This window comes from Pyrgilauda ruficollis, unplaced genomic scaffold (assembly GCF_017590135.1).
Source record: "Pyrgilauda ruficollis isolate IOZ18807 unplaced genomic scaffold, ASM1759013v1 scaffold183, whole genome shotgun sequence".
NCBI classification, from domain to species: domain Eukaryota; kingdom Metazoa; phylum Chordata; class Aves; order Passeriformes; family Passeridae; genus Pyrgilauda; species Pyrgilauda ruficollis.
The window spans coordinates 300,666-319,363 of record NW_024517318.1 but is presented as its reverse complement, the minus strand read 5'-3'; the positions used below and the strand labels follow the sequence as shown (position 1 = coordinate 319,363).

General features: G+C 45.1%; 1 protein-coding gene across 4 annotated transcripts; it reads right to left on the bottom strand.

Moving 5' to 3' along the window:
- Positions 1 to 10,387: 10,387 nt before the first annotated feature.
- On the bottom strand, positions 10,388 to 17,870 carry KCNJ8 (potassium inwardly rectifying channel subfamily J member 8). 4 transcript variants are annotated; one of them, XR_005954888.1, is made up of 4 exons: positions 17,350 to 17,717; positions 16,677 to 17,122; positions 11,072 to 13,178; positions 10,388 to 10,826 (listed from the first exon to the last, which is right to left on the bottom strand). XR_005954888.1 is itself a non-coding variant. In XM_041464783.1 (4 exons), the coding sequence occupies exons 3-4, from the start codon at positions 17,039 to 17,041 to the stop codon at positions 12,278 to 12,280; spliced, it is 1,266 nt and encodes a 421-aa protein (XP_041320717.1). In that variant the 5' UTR covers positions 17,042 to 17,122; positions 17,350 to 17,455; positions 17,846 to 17,870; the 3' UTR covers positions 10,388 to 12,277. The 4 variants fall into 4 exon arrangements, 3 of the variants coding, with proteins under 3 accessions (XP_041320717.1, XP_041320715.1, XP_041320718.1); XM_041464783.1 differs by adding an exon at positions 17,846 to 17,870 and having other exon boundaries at positions 10,388 to 13,178; positions 17,350 to 17,455; XM_041464781.1 differs by adding an exon at positions 17,735 to 17,815 and having other exon boundaries at positions 10,388 to 13,178; positions 17,350 to 17,455.
- Positions 17,871 to 18,698: the final 828 nt, after the last annotated feature.

Sequence of the window (18,698 nt, the reverse complement as noted above, 5' to 3'; positions counted from 1 at the left end):
CACCAGTCTACCCTGCAGTGTCTGGAAGTCCGTCTCCAAAAGGAGACAATTCTCTCAAAACCAATACTGAATAGTGAGATATTGTGTTAGGGAACACCAAATCTTGTTTTCTTACTGGATTACTGATGTATCTTTTTTTCATTATTGAGGTTCCGTTGCTACATAAATAATCTTCTTCTCCTTTTTTTTTTTTGTTTTTGCCAGAAGACCTATGGAAGAAAAGTAGCCTGCTGCCATATGGAAAGCATATGAGCTTTAAGGTTCCAAGCTAGAACCTTACTGCTGTTTCCCTTTCCATCAGAGGTTGCACTGAAATGTCTAAACAAAGATATTTGTGTTTGTATGGAAGTTTAGGATTAAAGATCTCCCTGGGGCTGGAAGGCACATACCCACACTGCCTGGGAAGAGCTGCTTCAGGATTAGGAAAACTCCCCTGCTAGACAGATTTATGCTCTGGAGATCCTGCCACTTTTCCCTTTGAATGCTCTTCCTGCTGGGACTCTTTTAAGCAGATATTTAACTGTAGGATCCTTAAGAATTCTCCTGATTTGGAGGGGGCTTCACACAAGTGTATAGGGATTGCTGAAGTGTTTAGGATTTCAGAGGTGCTCAGGTATTTTACAGAATCACAGAATGGAATGCTTTGGGTTAGAAGAGACTCAAAGCTCATCCAGTTCCATACCCCTTCCACTAGACCAGGTTACTGAGATTCCCATCCAGCCTGGCCTTGAACACTTTTTATCTCAATAGGTAACAGCATCCCCAGTGTTTTAATTTTGTTCTATTTATTCGTATTAGCAGGCAGAACTCTGCAATTCACAATTTATGAGGTACCTATGTCTTAGCAACTGATTCCCAAAACAACAACTGGAATCCAGCACTCAAAGATCTCCCCTTCAGAAGCCTTTGATCTGAAATAAACCAAAACCACATTTACTTCACCAGAAAGAATAGTACATCTACTAAGAAATGTTTTTTAAACTGTGACCAGCTGACATTCACTTCTGCTTTCCTTAAAAGCTGTCCATCCCTTGACTTCTTCAGAGCATTCCCACATTAGCCTGGTTCCCTAGAGAAGCTGTCTCCTCTTCCCTTGGATGACAAATTTCTTCAAGTCTGCTGTCTCTGATATCCCTGTTTTCTGTCTTGCCTGGTCATTGTCTCACTATAATACTCCATGTGTGCTGGAGATGGCTTGTCCGACCATTCCTGGGATTTATTCTTCCTTTTGCCCAGCAGCCCTTTGTTGAGCTGGTTCACTGGAATGGCCCAGCCAAATTGTTTCAGCATTCACACTCCTCTGTTTACCACAGAGAATCCATGTTGTCAGTGCTCAGAGTGTGAGCAAGACCCTCACATGCCATAATCAGTGGCTTAGCAGGAGGAAAAGCAAAAGCCAAGGAATGGAAGCAGGAATCTGGTTTGCCTCTGACAGCCCCTTGAACTGTGCTCTGGCAGCTCCAAGTGAGCCTTCCCTGGGGGCACATCAGGCACATGTGCTTTGCAGAGCAACAGGATCCAGTGCTGATTCTTGCCGCTGCTGCTAGGAGTTCACATGGTCACAGCGTTTTGACCCAGCTGGGAGCGAGTCCCTGCCTGGCTGAAGGGGCTGCACGTAGCTCTGTGCTGGCTGCTGATTTCCATGACCAAATTCCATGTCCTGCACGGCATGTGCATCTCCCCTGTGGCATCATCCATGGCTGGGGAGTTCCCCAGGGACACAAATGGGTGCTGAGAATAAATGCTACACTTTTAAAAGCTTGCGTCTCTGAGGGAAACCATTTAGCAAGCTCTCTGTGTCATTGCTAATGAACATTTCACCCCTTGAAAGGTATTTTTACCCTCTTCTGTGTGCATGGTGCTGATGGGTCCGTATTTGTGGCAATTTTACCAAGCTGAAATGACTGTTGATGATTTCAGGTACCAAATTATTGTGGGCAATTTTTTCAAAGGGAGGTCTGGAATCTGTTGCTACTAAGGAAACCTCTCCCCTTTTCACAATAGGAACAAAACATAACAAACTTTGGATGTGTATTTGCACACAAACATTTGTACATGCACACATGTTTCCTCTGCAGTTTATTTCCCCAGTGTCATATCCCAAATAACATTCCCAAAGTGCCCATATGAAATGCCTGGAAATCCTAATGATGGTAAGAGTTCCCAGCCTTTCTCCACCACTGCATGCAAATGAAAGTCAAGTTGAAAATTGCCGAGAGGAAAGTGACCATGAGAAACTCACTGAGACACTTGACAGAAATCTAAACCAACACATTGGAAAGAGTTACAAACAAAAACCGGTTTCAAAACCAGTGCTCCTCCTGTGACATCACGTCACATTAATCACTGCTAGGTTGACCTAATAAGGATTAAAATTCCCACTTCAGAGCCTGCTCTCCCAAACCAAAAAAAAAATGCATTTTCTGCTGTGTTGGACCTTCCTTAATGTCTGCCAGAAGAGATGGAGCTGAAGTTTTGCTCAGATGTCAGTGTAGTTAGCTGAGGCCCAGGGTGAGAGAGAAGTCCATCTTTTCTCTCTAAAGGGTCCTTTCTCTCTAAAGCACAATGGAGTCTCTGAGAATGAAGATTCATTATATATATATATGTTATGGAATCTTTTGGCTGGAAAACCAAAGTAAAAATAACTTGGAGAATCTCTATTGTCAAATCTGGCAGTGCTTCTTTAAACATATAAATGCATGTATATATATATATGACGGTAAACAAGCTTTTCTCCTATGATTTGATAATGTGCCCAAGGAAAACTTAAGTTGAAGGATTTTACTGATGAATTAATAGTTCTGTGCTTGAAGTGGAATAGGAAAGAATGTGTTGATGTACACAGATGCATGGTTTTGGAAAGACTAAGGAGTTATCACCACTTGCTGGCTGAGTGATCTGCAGTGGATTGCAAACACTGTGCAAGGTGTGACTACATAATTAAAATTATATTTTTGTTTTGTGGACACCACTAAGAGCCTCTCAGTGAGTGAGTGCTCAGATGTCGGCATCTGAAATTACAAAGATATGATTGATTACATATTTCCATGCTAAATTATTGTGCTTGTATGTGTCTTGTGCATAATTTCAGATTGAACATCGTCACCTGTAAAGTCTCTGGCACCTCTGTTTTGAAGACTGTTCCATCTACCATTCAGTACATGGTGAAGAAATCTTTATTTCAGCCTACTGAACTTCTTATTTCTCTGGTTTTATGCCTTTCCTCTAGTAATTGATATGACTGAATTAGGACTCATTGCCTGCTGCTTTTTATCTTTAACCAGAGTATTGAATTGATATTTGAACAGATTATTGTCCCTTAAGGAAAACACTCATGACTGATAACAACATACTTGCTGCTAATATAAACTGAAGGATAGTCACATCTTTAAAATTAGGTTAAATTTAATATTTTATGGAGCACATTCAGTCTTGCATTCCATTTTTCATGTGGATGTTAACAGTATAAAGAAGCTGACTATAAGGAAAGCTTCAGTCCAGAAATTTTATTACTCTCTTAATTTAACACAAAATATTTAAAGAATTGTAAGACTCTGTCTGAAGTTTCTCTCATCTGCCTCACGATCGTTGTGAAAAGGACAGAAACTGGGACCACCGAAAAGTCCCTGGTTGGAATTCGAGCTTTGCTTGAATTGGTTGCCCACCAAGATCCTGAGGCATGAACAGAGCCTCTGGCTTGCCAAGCTATTGTTTGCAGGTGTGTTTGCTGCCATGGACCACTAAAACTAATGAAAAGGAGAAGGGGCACCGTGTCCTTCTTCGCCTGCACCCATTTCGCAACAATAGCCCTGGAATTTCCCCACCTCTCAGCTTGGCTGGACTTTTCTGGGGTAACTTTTGGTGGTCCCCATGGAAGACCCTTCATCTGTTTTGCCACCACTGTGATGGACAGACTGAGATGGGAGAAGCCTCTCCCTTAAGGACTCAGACATGAAACCCCTATATGGAGGAGCCCCCTCTCCTCCCAAGGACTGAGACTGAAACCCCTGACACAGGGGAGGTGTGTGGGGGAGGCAAGCTGACCAAAGCGAGATGTTTGCTTGCAGATGTGACCATTGGACCAAGAAGACAATGGTTCTCACCTACTGCTGAGAATATAGACTATTTGTACCCTTCTTCAATGCCTTCTTTTTCTTTTTTTTCCTTTTCCATCAGCAATTACAGTAGACTATTCTTTATTACATTTGATTCGATTTCAAGACTTGTCCCCTTCCCCCACCAAAAAGGACTATAATAGAAGCTTGAGTTGACCAGTATCTCTGAGATCTCCCCTGCCGTGACCAGGCAAACTCCATTGACTGAAGACTTGGAAGGACTTCATCTATCTATGTTTGGTAGCTATCTATATACCTTCCTTTCTCTTCCTCTCTCTCTTTTTCCTATTCTTCCCTTTTTTCCCAGTCCCCCTTAATGCATTTTGCTGTGGTCATTCAATAAAGGTGCATTTGGTTTTGATTATTACTGCAAATCCCCTTGCCATGTTGGTTTTTTGCACTCTGAGATCAATTAACGAACCATCATGAAACCCATTTGTAAGGACGGATCGTGACAAGAATGCACTGAGATTTTGTATATGGAAAAAATAGCACATGCCAAACAATTTAATCTGATCAGCCAAGAATAGTATCTGTTTATAATATGATTTAAAACACCAGCTAAGGCTGAGCAGACAACATTTATTAGTACTTGATATATTTTTGAAAAGCTGTGAGATGGAAAGCTGACCACCCAAGGGGAAAACAATTGTCACTTGCTCTCACTCAAACTCAGCAGAGTTTCTTTCAATGTTTGTCGCAACCCTTCAGTTTTGCTTCATGTCCTGCCCTTGACTGAATTTGGAAACCGTGACAGTCAACAGAAGCAGCCTCTTTCTGACAGACCAATCCAGATCACCCAGAATGAAAGACCTAATATCAGAAAATACACCCTGAAGGATAACAAGGCTGGGCCATTGGAGGATGCAATCAATTTTCATGGCTATTGTAGTATCAAAAGAAAAAAAGCACTTGAGGAAAGCAATGATGTTCCCTGGATGAGGAAGATGCTGAGCCTCAAACCACAACAGCCTTTTGGAGTCACTCCAGTGCCATTCCTCAGTTTTATGGTCTTTATAATAGACCTCAGACCATAAAATCAAGAAATATAATTTCACTTTGGCCCACACAGAAGCTGGCTTTCTCATCCTTGCTACTAAGCAACAGCAGGAATCCAAGTAAACTCCTGTAACAATGAGATACCCTAATTTTTACAAATTGTCCCCAGGGACATTTGTCAATGCTGTTTGAAGAATCCATAATTAGCACTGAAATGCATTTATCAAAATAAATCAACCATTTGGGGATGCCTAACTCTGCTGGGGTTTCTGTTCCCCCATGTTTGTTTGTTTTCTCTGTGGGAGATTAATTTAAGACTCAGAGGAAAGCTTTCTCTTCACCAAAATTCATTAAACTCTCCCTATCCATAAATTTGGAGTGCAGCAGGGGACCATTAGATCATCACATCTGACATACTGAGCAAGACAGGCCATGACATCATGCACAGCTACCCCTGCACTGGGCCCAGAAATGTGTGTAGAGATTAACAAGTATCCTCCAGAAAATTACAGTATGTTTGTGCTGGGAGTGATGTCTTCAGATAGATCAACCCTTCCTCAGGGTACAAAAAAAAGGTGTTAAACTTTTGTTAAAGGTGAAGAAGGAATCCAACATGGATTTTTTAAAAATTTTTAATAAGCTAAAGGTTAAAATAATTGGCAGCAATAACTAAAGTATAGACTACATTTTCCTTGAATGGATGTTTTTGTCTTCCTTGCATTGAAGTCTGTCTTGATGATCCTAGAACACTCCTTTCACTGCTAGTTAATAGCATATCAGTGTTCTGAGAGTTCTCAGCCAGAAACCCCCTGAATACTTTCTATTTTTAAAAATTTATTTTAATCCATTCGCTTGGTGATGTGTCCTGACTGTGAGTGCCTCAATCCCAGTGGCTGTTTCTCTTGGACAGCACTGATCTTGTCTCTGCAGGCTAAATTTCTCTTCAGCATTCAATAAGGGAATATGGGAACATATTTTATCTTTACTGTCCAGTTATCACATGAGAAATCTCTTTCTTTTTTTTTTTTTTTTTAATGTTCAAAGAATTCTTAAGGGAAAACAGAAAACACAATTCAGGGAGATAGGGCGGAGAAGCATTATTAATATGCTAAGGGTATTAGAAAATTCCTGTCTATCATCTTAGATTAGTCTGGATGTCATGTAAACACCAATATAGGGAAAAAAATATTTTAATATAAGCATGTGGGGGAGAAAAAGTTAACTCTCACGTGGCTATTCAAGCAACCCCTACCAGTGTTTTGAAAACAGCAGGCCCAGCAGCAGAGATTATATTTTGTGAAAATAATGAAAGCTTTGTTCCTTTCATCATATAATATCTAATGGTTTTTCTCCTGTCAAAGCTCCTTTCTGGTCTTGGACTAACTACTTTTGCAGCTTGCAGCAAAAAACATTTGCTAATAATAACCACTGGAGTGCTTGGAAACTGGTTGCATAAAATGTCCTCAGTCTCTAGTTTGTGAAGAAAAAAAAACATGTGGATACTCAACCATCTTTTTTATTTTCAATCAGAAAAAATAGTGTGTCCATTCTGCTATCCAGACTGCAAAGTAAAAGCATGATTCCCAAACTTTTTATAAAGTGTAAATAAAGGCTCAGACTTCTATGAAATTAATTCACAATGCCTGTGAGGCAAAACCTCTGAAATGACCCTTTGGCCTGGAGTGGCACATGGCTTTAGGGCAAAGGGCTATGGCACACATGAGGTGTTAACTAAATCTGAGTATTCCTCTGGCTCTCACTTTACAATGTCCTGAGCACCCCAGAAAGCCCAGAAGGAAGTGTAACCCGTCTATGGAAAGAGGCCAGGGCAGATCACTGTGAGACAACGTGCTCATGAAGACATGCTCAAGGGGCAGAACTGTTTTACAAGGCCAGAATTGTTTTACAGGGCCAGAGTAATGCCAGGGGTAGCAGAAAGATTCAAAGTGTGGGTTGCAGCGGGGCCTTGCCAGTGCTGAGCTCCAGCTTCTGTCCCTGGCTCGCACCAGATTTTGCAAAAGAGAGCGCAAGAAGTCCTGAAGATGACAGCCATAGAATCAGCTGCCAACAGGGAAAGTTTTCTCCAAATCCTATTACTCACATCTTGGCTTCAACCCTGGAGCATTAATCTTTATATCCCCTGTAAGCACTGTCTGTGTTTGTTTGCTCTGCGTCCCCACCACGGTAACTCTGAACCTTCTGGGTGTCCCAAACAAGGACAAAGGCTCTCAGTGCCATTTTTCTGTTTAAAACAGAGAATCTCCTTAGATGAAAGCTAGGAAGAAAAAATAAAGTGTAATCCCAGACATCATGCCTCTCCTGGAAGGACTTTATAATTACTTTTCTAAACTTAGAAAACAGTTTTGCTCTTCTGGTAGGATCCACAAAGAGCCAAAGCATATTAATTCCACACAATAAGTGATGCCAAGTAAGTTCTAGTTACACCATGTTGCAGAGGGATGTGAATGGTAGGAACACAAATAAGTGTGAAGGGAGGATGCTGATACCTTATTGAATCTAATTTACTAAATTATTATCAATGAGATGGACAGTTAACTGCTAACATGAACTGTCAGCACTATTTGGTAGAAATCTCACTGTCATCCTTAACTTGTCAAGCTGTATTACAAACAGAAGGCTTCAAATTTAAAATAAAACCCCTTTCTGATAAAGTTACCAGGGAGAAAAAGTAATTAAATGTATTGAGCTGTGGTGCTGCCAGCTGATCCCCTCCCAGCGGGCAAAGCTGGGTCTGAAAGGACATGCAATGATATCGCAAAGCTGGGTCTGAAATCTGTCCTTTCAACCAGGGAAGAAGCTCCTAGGCCAAAGACCTCTCTCCTGCTCTCCACCACTGGTTGCCTCTGTCCCGGACCTCTTCCAGGACTGCAAATCTTGCTCAAAAAAGGGGCTTTGCACAAAAGGATTTACTGCACAGAGCAGGAGCACAGCACATATGAACATGACATTCATGGCACAAAGCTCTGCCTTGTTTTCTGTTCAGCATCTTGGCATATGACTGAGGTGTCTTAGTTGTGGTAGTTTCTGGGATCCCCAGGACAAAGGAGGAATGACTGAATCTGACTGCATTTTCTTAGAAGGCTAATTTATTACATTATGATATGATATTGTATTGTATTATATTAAAGAATGCTCTACTAAACTATACAAAAGATAGAGAAAGGATACAGACAGAAGGCTTAACAAGAATGATAAAGAAAACTCGTGACTGACTCCTCAGAGTCTGACACAGCTGGACAGTGATTGGTTATTAAGTAAAAACAATTCACATGAAACTAATCAAACAACCACCTGTTGGACAATTTCCAGACCACATTCTAAAGCAGCAAAACAGAGAGAAGCAACCAGATATTATTTTCATTCCTCTCCAAGGCCTCTCAGCTTCCCAGGAGAAGAAATCCTGGAGAAGAGATTTTTCAGAAAATGTCATGGTGACACTTAGTGTTACCTCAAAATACCAATATCCCTGCAGTAGTGTTCCAAGAAATAGAGTGTATTAGGTGTGAAGCAGAGAGAGCCATGAAGACGAAATAAAATTTGGAAGGAGAAAATGAGAAAATGGTTCTGGGGAAAAAAAAAAAAATTCATTTGAAATACTGAGAGAATAATGAGGTAATATAGGTAACATAAAATTATTATTCAAAAGGACCATGGAAAAGGCTGGGATACAGGAAGGACCAAGAGTATACACAAATGAATGAAGAATACAAAGAGACAAGAAGGAAAGGCATAGGGAAAACTCAGAGATGGAAGAAATCATTATTTGTTTGGGTTAGGACTTTTCCTTTTGTTTCATTCTCTCATGGAATTTGTCCCATCTGTGGCTAAGAGACAATAACGACCACTACTTAAGAGAGGCAAAAAAGGTGGGGGAAGCATGCAGCTCGCTACTGTCTTACCTCGGAGGTTTTCTCTTTGCAAGGGCAAAGATACCATGAGATTTTGACTGGGTGGTGAGGGGCTGGGCTGGGTTCCTCTCACTCTTGGTATCGGAGTAGGCACAGCCGGTCTGCAGTCACTGCCCAGAGGATTCGCTGCCACGATGGAGCTTTTGTCCTTCCATTGCGTCTCCTACTGTGAGTGAGCCTTTGCTCGTAAGAGCAGCTGTTGCACTGGGACATTATTATCACTCAGTCTGACTGGAAGGGGCCCTTACCATCTATTTGGGTGCTTCAGGGGAGAAACCCAGGACCCCAGCCCTCTTCCCCTTCCCGGCTGTGTGCAGCAGCTGCTACGGGAGGAGCCTGGCTGCCACTGCCCAGTCCCACTGCTTTCTCCAACCCAGCACCCCCTGCCTGCCATGACATCTGCTACAGCTGTGGAGTTTCTGATACATTTCCTTGGCTACTCTGGTGTCTGCTTATCCCTGCTGTCCCAGCCACTGCTCTGCGGTTCCTGCTAATGGGCTCCGGCCCATTTTCACCACCCAGCCCACCCGCCATTATCATGTGAGGGACATATGGCCGAGCTCGCGTCACAGCGCCCCCTGCAGGAATCATCGCGCCTGCCCTGCCCAGCCGGGAGCCAACAGCGCCCCTGCTGGCCGTGACCGGAACTGGTCTGACTGGAAGGGGCCCTTACCATCTATTTGGGTGCTTCAGGGGAGAAAGCCAGGACCCCAGCCCTCTTCCCCTTCCCGGCTGTGTGCAGCAGCTGCTACGGGAGGAGCCTGGCTGCCACTGCCCAGTCCCACTGCTTTCTCCACTACACTCTAACCCAGCACCCCCTGCCTGCCATGACATCTGCTACAGCTGTGGAGTTTCTGATACATTTCCTTGGCTACTCTGGTGTCTGCTTATCCCTGCTGTCCCAGCCACTGCTCTGCGGTTCCTGCTAACGGGTTCCGGCCCATTTTCACCACCCAGCCCACCCGCCATTATCATGTGAGGGACATATGGCCGAGCTCGCGTCACAGCGCCCCCTGCAGGAATCATCGCGCCTGCCCTGCCCAGCCGGGAGCCAACAGCGCCCCTGCTGGCCGTGACCGGAACTGCATGGAAGAGGAAAGTGCTGCATCCAAGAGCAGGCTGCAGATGGGTTCCTGGTTCTGTTTGTGTTGCTGCTGTTGTTGTTTGTTTGTTTGCCTTGCTATACAGACTAGTAAAGAACTGTTATTCCTTTTCACATATCTTTGCCTGAAAGCCCCTTAATTTCAGAGTTGTAATAATTCAGAGGGAAGGGAGGTCATATTTTTTTCTCTTCCCAGGGAGGTTCTCACCTTCCTTGGCAGACACCTGTATTTCAAACCAAGACATTATTATAACTTTTTTAATTATTATTTTGTATAAAACCTGCTTTTGCACAGCATCTGACTTAACCATGTATCCAACAGAGAGCCTCAGAGAAGTTCACAGTCCCGGAAATGGAGGACAGAGACAAATTGTATGTGCTTCACTCTGACTCTTCTTGGAAGCTGCAGCTGATTATTGTTTGGACACACAAGGGACAGATTAATTTCTCCAGATGTTCACCATCCACCCTTCCAGAACATTAATGGGCAGGTCAGGGAATGAATGCTTTCAGCAGAAACTTAAATTTCCTCTGCTGATTCAGATGAAGTCAGAGTTTTCAGTCTGCAGAGCACCTGTTCCAAATGCAGGGAGTCCACACCTCAGAGCGATGTCCCTCCATGCCACCATCCAACACCTCATGAAGCCTGAAACCATCCATCCAACAACTGATGATGAGTTCCTTCAAAGAGAATGAGAATTCAGCTTTGACTTTGGACTGTTTCACCATAGAGAAAAAAGCAAACATTTAAATGTTTGAGTGGCTTGGAGGGTCAGAACAAGGATAGTACTTCTCTTGAGCCACAGACATAAGACAATTTCTGCAAGATATCTGAACAGGAACTTGTCCATAGTTATGCTTACTCACACAGGAAAAAAACATGTATCAATTTAGGCTACCAAATGTGACAGAATTAGTTGTCTTACTTTTACATATTCCTGTAGAAAAACTTGTGATGACGTTTTTGGGAAGGCTCCAGGTAACAAATGCCCATTTTAATTTGAAGAGGAAAGCTCCTTCCCACCAATTCTCAATGCCAGATTATATAAAAACACAGGTGAGGCACTGCTAAAAACCCAGGAATTCAGCAGTAGCATCCAAGTCCTCCTGAAAAGCATTCCGATAGTTTTGAAAATACTATCTCTAATATTATTGGCAGGCTTCCCTCTCATTCTCATTCATGAGTTCCCACTGGCAAAAAATAACCTTTTTCTGGAGGATGCAGACTTAATCCTATGAAAAGTAAGTGAAAAAAATACACATTTCCTTCCATGTATGAATCTGTCAGAGAGAGAAAAACAGGATTTGGTCTTCCATCATGATGAGAATGTTAAAGAGGCATCTGCTTTTTCCAGCTTGAATAATTTCAGTGAAACAGATGCCCAGGTGGCAGCCAGGAGGACTGGGATTTCTCAGCTTGGTCTACAGCTAATCTGTGTGTTGTCCTGCAGCCAAGTATTTCACCCTGAGAAGAAGAGCAGCACTCCGTCATTTTCCTGGTTTTCCTGCTTGGAGTGGCACCAGCTTTCCTGTGGGATGGACACGTCACTCCACCTGACCTGAATTTGCTCTCAAAATGCCCTTGCCACAAAGCATCAAAAAAGAAAAAGCCTGGGAAACCAAAGGTGAAATGGTGGCCCTTCTCCAGTGAAATCCTTGAGGAATTTAGTTACTCCCTTTAAGAGAACAAGGAATTCACACAAAAAGATCAATATCCAAATGTCATACACAAAATCCGTGGGAGCCGTTGAATACAGAACTTTTGTGAAGCACTCACTTGCATAGGAAAGCCCCACATTTTATGCCAGCCAGCAGAAGATAAGAGACCCTTGATAGGAAAAATATGATTAAAAAAATCAGCATGCCATTAAAACAAGTATAAATACACATTATATTACATGAGTGAAGTGTGTTTTCTTTCGTGTACGTGCCATTTTTTATTAATTCATACACTAAGTGCTAAGGTGTTTTCTAATGCCATTAGGTGGTGCTTTCTGTAAGTAATGGAATAAATAGTTCTTGCATGGTTCTCTTCTGCATTGTGTTCTTGCTTTCTTAAGTAAAAGGAAATCGAAGCAAAACACCACAGGTGCCTCCTTCCGAAGCCCAGTGCCCTAGCACAAAGCTGTGCATCACGTTTCTGAGGCACTCTGGCTCCCCTCAGGTGTGATAAACTGCACTTTGGGCACGATGAGCGAGGAGTTGGTTCTCCGCATGGAGTTGCTCCTCCGAATTGAGTTGTTTCTCCTCATGGAGTTGCGCTTCCTCAGGGAGTTTTGGTGGGACAGCTCACTCTTCTGCAGGGTCTGGATGAGAATGGAGGGCTTCTCATCGAGCTCTCGGGCACTGCACCGTGGCGCAGCCACTTTGACGGTGTTGCCAAACTTGGAGTAGTCGACAGCGTACACGCCTTCCTCCTCAGTGACAATGGGCACAAAGCGGTGACCCCACAGGATCTCCTCTGCCACGTAGGAGGTTCTCGCCTGTGTCGTGATGCCCGTGGTTTCTACGACCCCCTCTAGTATCACTATGAGCTCCAGGTCCTGGAGCGCCAGGTCAGAAGCAGAGATATCATAAAGAGGACTCCTCTTGTCAATGACATGACAAATGATCAAGGGAGCCACCAGGAAAATATTGTTGCTTTCAATGGGGTTATCCACGGGGATATCCACCTGGTGAATGGGTATGATTTCTCCTTCAGGGGTCATGGTCTTCCTCACGACCTGGATTCTCACTGAGGCACTGATTATCATGCTCTTCCTCAGGTCCCCCACCCGGAACATGAAGCAGAGCTTGCCATTGCGGATGGCGATGACTGCCTGCCGGCTAAAGATCAGTGTCTCAGCCCGCCGGTGAGCCTGTGCTGTCTTCATGAATATGCAGCCCAGCATGACGGCGTTGATGATCAGCCCCACAATGTTCTGCAGGATCAGGACTGTGATGGCCAGGGGGCACTCCTCGGTCATCATCCTGCCCCCAAAGCCAATGGTCACCTGGACTTCGATGGAGAAGAGGAAAGCGGAGGTGAAAGACCTGTAGTGGAAGATTGCACCCAGTTAACTCTCAGGACACAGAGCACAGACTGAGAAGCTGTTAACATGTACTTCCAGAAACAAACTTAAGCACCTGTTTTTATGCTCTAGTACACATAAGCCTTCTGTTAACACCAGACAAAGCACTGCATGCTTGGTGGCTCAGATTTGTGTGGTTGGCATAGTGTCTAATGGTGGCAGGGAAGACCTCAGAGCCTGAGCTCCTCAAAGACCATCTGGGTGACCCTGAGCAGCTCAGGGAATCTCTGTCCAGGAGCACGGGCTGCCCACTGGCTTAGTGAACAGCTCTGGAACAGCTGGGCTTCCCACCTTCTCCATCCCAATGAAGCCCTTGGTGGAGACAGGTGGTTTTGGCAAGCATGGGCAATCAGCTAGAACACTGAGATCCTTCCACCAAACTGAGCAGGGATAGGAAACAGGGAAAACTGCAGCACTTCACTCATGCTACCTGAATTGTGACCCAGAATTTCCTGGTGGGGCAAAAGGGGCTTTCCCAAATTCTTGCTCACCTTGTGAGTGAGCAGGATGAGGCTGCAGAGAGAGGCCAGTGGCCCCCAGGTGACCCCTGCACACCCTGGCAGCAGGACTGTGTTGTGACCCAGGGCTTGGGTTCACCTCACTGCCAGGGCAAGACCAGCTGGAAAATTTCAACACAGAAGTGGGATGTAGAAGTGTGGGTTAAGTTAAATATCCTAAAATGCTATGGTGCTGGACATCAGCAAATGCTGTCCACAAACTTCCCAAAATACATTATTTATAGTAGCCACAAAGTCATATCCCCTGTATATATCAGGGTCCTTAACTTCCTTTTATATTTATTTATTCCTTTGTTCCTTCCAGATACATCCTTCCAGTGCAATCCAATAAATCTGAAGCACCCCAATGCTTAACAGGGCTATACCAGTGGAAAGTATATCCTGCCCATGAAGATGGATCTAAATAATTAGTTGGCTTTGCTTTGCTTTTCAATTAATCTGCTTTAATTTTTTTTTGTTTTCTAGCCATATTTTCATTGAGGTATCAAAGACACATTTAAATACCATAGGTAATACCAAGGATAATTTTCTATGCAATGAGAAAGTCCATGAGAAAATAACACAGTCTCTGCACAGGTATCTTTGAAATAACTTTCTTATTTTGCCTTTTCTATTCTTCTTAATCATTAACATATTCCTTTGCATTGAGGGGGTTTATTTTGTATTTCACTCTGAAGAAATCAGGGACAAAGCAGTTACTTAATAAAATCCATGGAATGATTTCTTATAATCACAAATATTCAGTTATATGCAGAATGAAGCTTCTGGATTCAATTTCAGTCAGCTTAATTCAGCTTAAAAATCTGTCCAGAAGTAGTCTGACTTCCTTTAGCAATACCTTTCTTAAAAAAAAAGAGAAAAAAAAATCCACCTTTTTAACAGTGGAAGTAAGTGAAAGAGCAAGTTTGGAAAGCATTTTAACCATGTGAAATGGGAGACAGAAAGTGCAAATCACACTGTTCCCAGGTTCTTCCCCTCAGAGCTGTGTAGCAGCTTTCCTTTTTGGATAATATTTGCTGTCTGTGGCAAAGAGATGTGAGGCTTAGAAATTTCTGCAGTACTTCATAAAATGAAAAGGCTGTGCAAGCTCTAGCCACTGGTTAAAATTTCCAAAGCCAGGTTTTCCTGTAAATAGGTAATCGCACCCACCCAAGAAGCTCTCCTGAAATATCTGTGTGCCTAAACCTCAGGGGAGTAGGCTAAAATTTTTTTGTCATGATTTTGGCATTCTAATACTAGAAGTGTTTTACACCCAAAAATTCACCATTCTTAAAGATGTCAGCAATCACATCATTACTTCATGACTTTGACCAAAGTGATAGCCAGATTTCCCTAGGAAAGGAAAAGATTTCTTATGGCTTAGACATGGGCACTGGAGCAGCTGTAGCCTGGACACCCCATGAGGGAGGGGTGTGTGTTCGTTGGCATGGGGTAAACCTGAAATCATATTGATTCATTCATTTTGCTTCCTAGCAGACATCCTGGAAGAGCCACAGGCAGCTGTGGAGAAGGAACAGGGGCAGAGTCCTGGCGGTGGATGTTCCCAGTGGCATGAAGCCCTTGGCCCCCAGCTCAGGATCTGCGGGGTGACACAGGAGCCACGCCGAGGGAGCCACCAGCCATGTCCAGGGATGTTCCCCTCAGCTGACCCTGGAGAGCTGCAGAGTTGTAGTTGTTCACTAATTCCGGCTGGACAGATCCCACAAATCCCAGACATGCCGGGGGTAACGCTCTTGTGGGTGCAAGCTGGGTCATGACATCTCACTTCAGAGGAAATTGCTTGTGGCCAGACATTGGAAAAGAAACAAGACAGCAGCCCCTGTTCCAATTCCCCCTAACCTGGTGAAAGGTAGCTTGGGAAAATCCCCTCTTCTTTTACCTTGGGAAATCCCCATTTAGCAAAAAAACCTGTCAAAACAGGGAGAATTAAATCTCTGCTACCTCATGAGCCAGATACAAAGGCCCTTCAGACTTGGTGAGGTACCTCAAAACTTTGTGAGAGAAAGGAGAAAAGGGAAGTGGATTCACGGTATCTCAGAGCACCTTACAGCCCCCAAACTCTCACAGCATTGCAATGTGTAGAGGCAGATGATCTGGGGCAGACTGGTGGTACAGAACCAGGATTTTTCTTCCAAAAAACTAGTGCTAAAAAAGCAGATTTAATTGATGAGATCCTTAAGTTATCTTATGGCTTACCCCACCTCTAATTCACAGTCTTCTCTTCCATGTATGTTTGTGTCAGCTTATCAGTGCCCTGAAAATTGTCATGGTTTTGGGGACAGAGAGTAAAATACTTCAACAGGTGATATTTAATCCAGTCATCCCTTAAGCTTTCACTGTCTGACACAAATGCACGGTGTGTAAAGTGTTCCTCTGTCCACCTGCTGGCCTATGGCTTCACCAAAGTATTTTGAAGCCGCGCGTATTTAACGCTCTCAGGAGAGTCATCTTGAAATACACTTAGTTTTGTTCTAAGTGACACATTTCCTGGCACCTCTGACTGGTGCCCTGCCTGACACCCAGGGCTGGTTCCCTGCCTCTCAGGCGCTGCTCTGGAGGGAGCACCTCTGGCCAACGCGGCGCTGGGGATACTCCCACTGCCATAGACAACGTTACAATACATATAACACATACCCACTCTTGCAGCAGGCTCTTATCTCGACAGGCAATCGAGTTACCCACAGAGTGTGGAGACACATGAAAAGCAGCAGGTCTCCCTCTCTTTCAGATCCTGTAAGGAATCAAAGACATCTACAGTACAGTATTTTCCAAGCCCGAGAGGCTTGCTGAATTTACGCAATCTAGAGGAAAACACTGCACTTTTCAACTGTCTCAACCAAACCCAACAGTTCATGTAAACTAAAAGCTGCACTTCAGACAACGCCAGGACAGCTGGCAGCTCTGCCCCCGCCCTTGCTTCATCCCACCAAACTCTACTTTACCTGACACATGTCACACATGGCGTCCACTTCGTGCTGTTTGAAGGGCTTTCTGTGCTCGGGTCCATGTCGCCATGGGCGAAGGCCACCAGCCACCACATCATGGCAAAGAGCAGCCAGCTGCACAGGAAGGACATGGTAAAGATGACCAGTGTGTGACGCCACTTCAGGTCCACCAGGGTGGTGAAGATGTCCTGCAGGAATCGCCCCTGCTCGCGGATGTTCTTGTGGGCCAGGTTGCAGGCGCCATTCTTGGCAATGAAGCGGGCTTTGCGCGGGCGGTCGCGGATGCGCGGCTTGCGCAGGTTCTCGGCAGCAATCCGCGCCAGCACATACTCTTCAGGGATGATACTCTTGCGAGCCAACATCTTCCTGCTACCATAGTCCACTCAGCTAGATGCAAAATGGTGTTGGTCCCTCTAGCAATTATCTGCAGGGCTTGCTTTACCCTGCAAAAAAGAGTGAACCTGGTTAGAATTGTCACCTGTGCAAGAAACTCCGATTAGGTACGCCCTGCCAAACCCCACTACATTAAATGCTGGTTCTACAGTGCCCTCTCTCTCTCAGACCATCATTTTTATACGAGCAGTTGGCATCAGCTCGTAGCAGATATGAAAGATGCTATTTGGAAATTTCTTGCAGGAAGGGAGGCTGCAGAGCAGTCGGTGTAAAGTACCGTGACAGACACCAGCTCCGTTCCTCAGGCTGTTTCTCCGGGAGACAGCAGTGCTTAGATGGGGACCGGAACACGAAGTACTAAGTTATTCGGCATCCTTCAGGACCTGAAGAATCAGACGTTTGTGGTTAGCGGAGACGCGAGGAGACTCCCTCCTTTCGGCTGCAGCCCCGCAGCTCATCCAGCAGCCTGTCGGGAGCCCCTGCCTCGTCCCCCTAGAGCATCACAAGAAGGAGCTGAGCTGGAGGTGCGACAGGCAGGGAACGGGACTCCTCGGAGCAAGCGGTCGCATTTTCCCTCGCAGCTCTCCTTCCCTTCCGGGATCAAGCGAGGATACCCTCCCTTTATTCCCAAACTTTGTCCCCAAACGCGTGACAGAACAAACCCATGGAAAGCCCGGCTCCCCGGCAGCTGGCCCGTCCCACCGGGGGAGGGCAGGGCTGCCTGACCCCCCAGCGCCTCGCAGGGTCCCCTCCGCCCCTCCGCCGCCACTCACCGCCGAACGGGGCGGGACGCAGCCGGGCCGGACGCAGCGGGGCGGGCGGAGACGGGGGTGGGGCGGGCGGAGAGGGGTTCGGGCTCTGGGGGCTGCGCGGAGAGGCCGGGGCGGGGCTCGGACTGAGGATGGGGGACTCGGGCTGGGGATGCGGAGCCGGGGCGGGGCTCGGGCTCGGGATGCGGCGCCCGGGCTCAAAGCGGCGGTCGGGATGCAGAGCATGGGGGTACATGCTCCATGCGCTGTGCGGTGCCTGTGGACGATGTATTGAGGGGGTTTTAGGCAGGTTCCAGCCCATTTAACAGCGGGACGAGGTGCTAACGCTGCTGGTCTGTGCTAGTTACACAAAGCTGCCCGCCTGCCTGCTTCCCCTGGCAAGCCAAGAGTTGCGCCTTCCTAACTTTATCTTCCCTCGAATCTGGCTGAGACAGAGGAAGCGAGGCTTGTGTGTAAGTGTTTGGGGGACCAAAGCGAGAATCTCATAACCTTTGCAGTTTTGGATAAACTTAATTGTCTCTGCAAGAAAGGAAGGAAAGACATTTCTTTTCACGGGTCACAGCTCTTGCTGAGCAGCGTCAGGCCCGTTGTAAGGTTCAGCTGGGAAATGGGCACTGGCAGATGAGGATTTGTATTTGAGATGGGTGTGGGAAGAATTATGTACAAGGACAACCTCTCCTCCACCTCCCCAGTGAAATCCCTGAAGTTCTTTCTCTTTCCCACTGGTTGAGGTTAATAATTTTGGCCCTTGTGTTTAATGGAAACTTGCATTCTTGGAAATTGCAGCTTTTTTTTTTTTTCCCTGAAGTCTTAGGGTTTGTAGTGGGGAGAATAAACAGTACATCAACTTTATGAA

Excerpts from the sequence above, each read along its gene's own strand:
- KCNJ8 (XM_041464783.1), bottom strand. The coding sequence starts at position 17,041 with ATGTTGGCTCGCAAGAGTATCATCCCTGAAGAGTATGTGCTGGCGCGG. Across the intron at positions 13,179-16,676 it reads CCATGTGTGACATGTGTCAG|GTCTTTCACCTCCGCTTTCC; the intron begins GTAAAGTAGAGT and ends CTTCCACTACAG.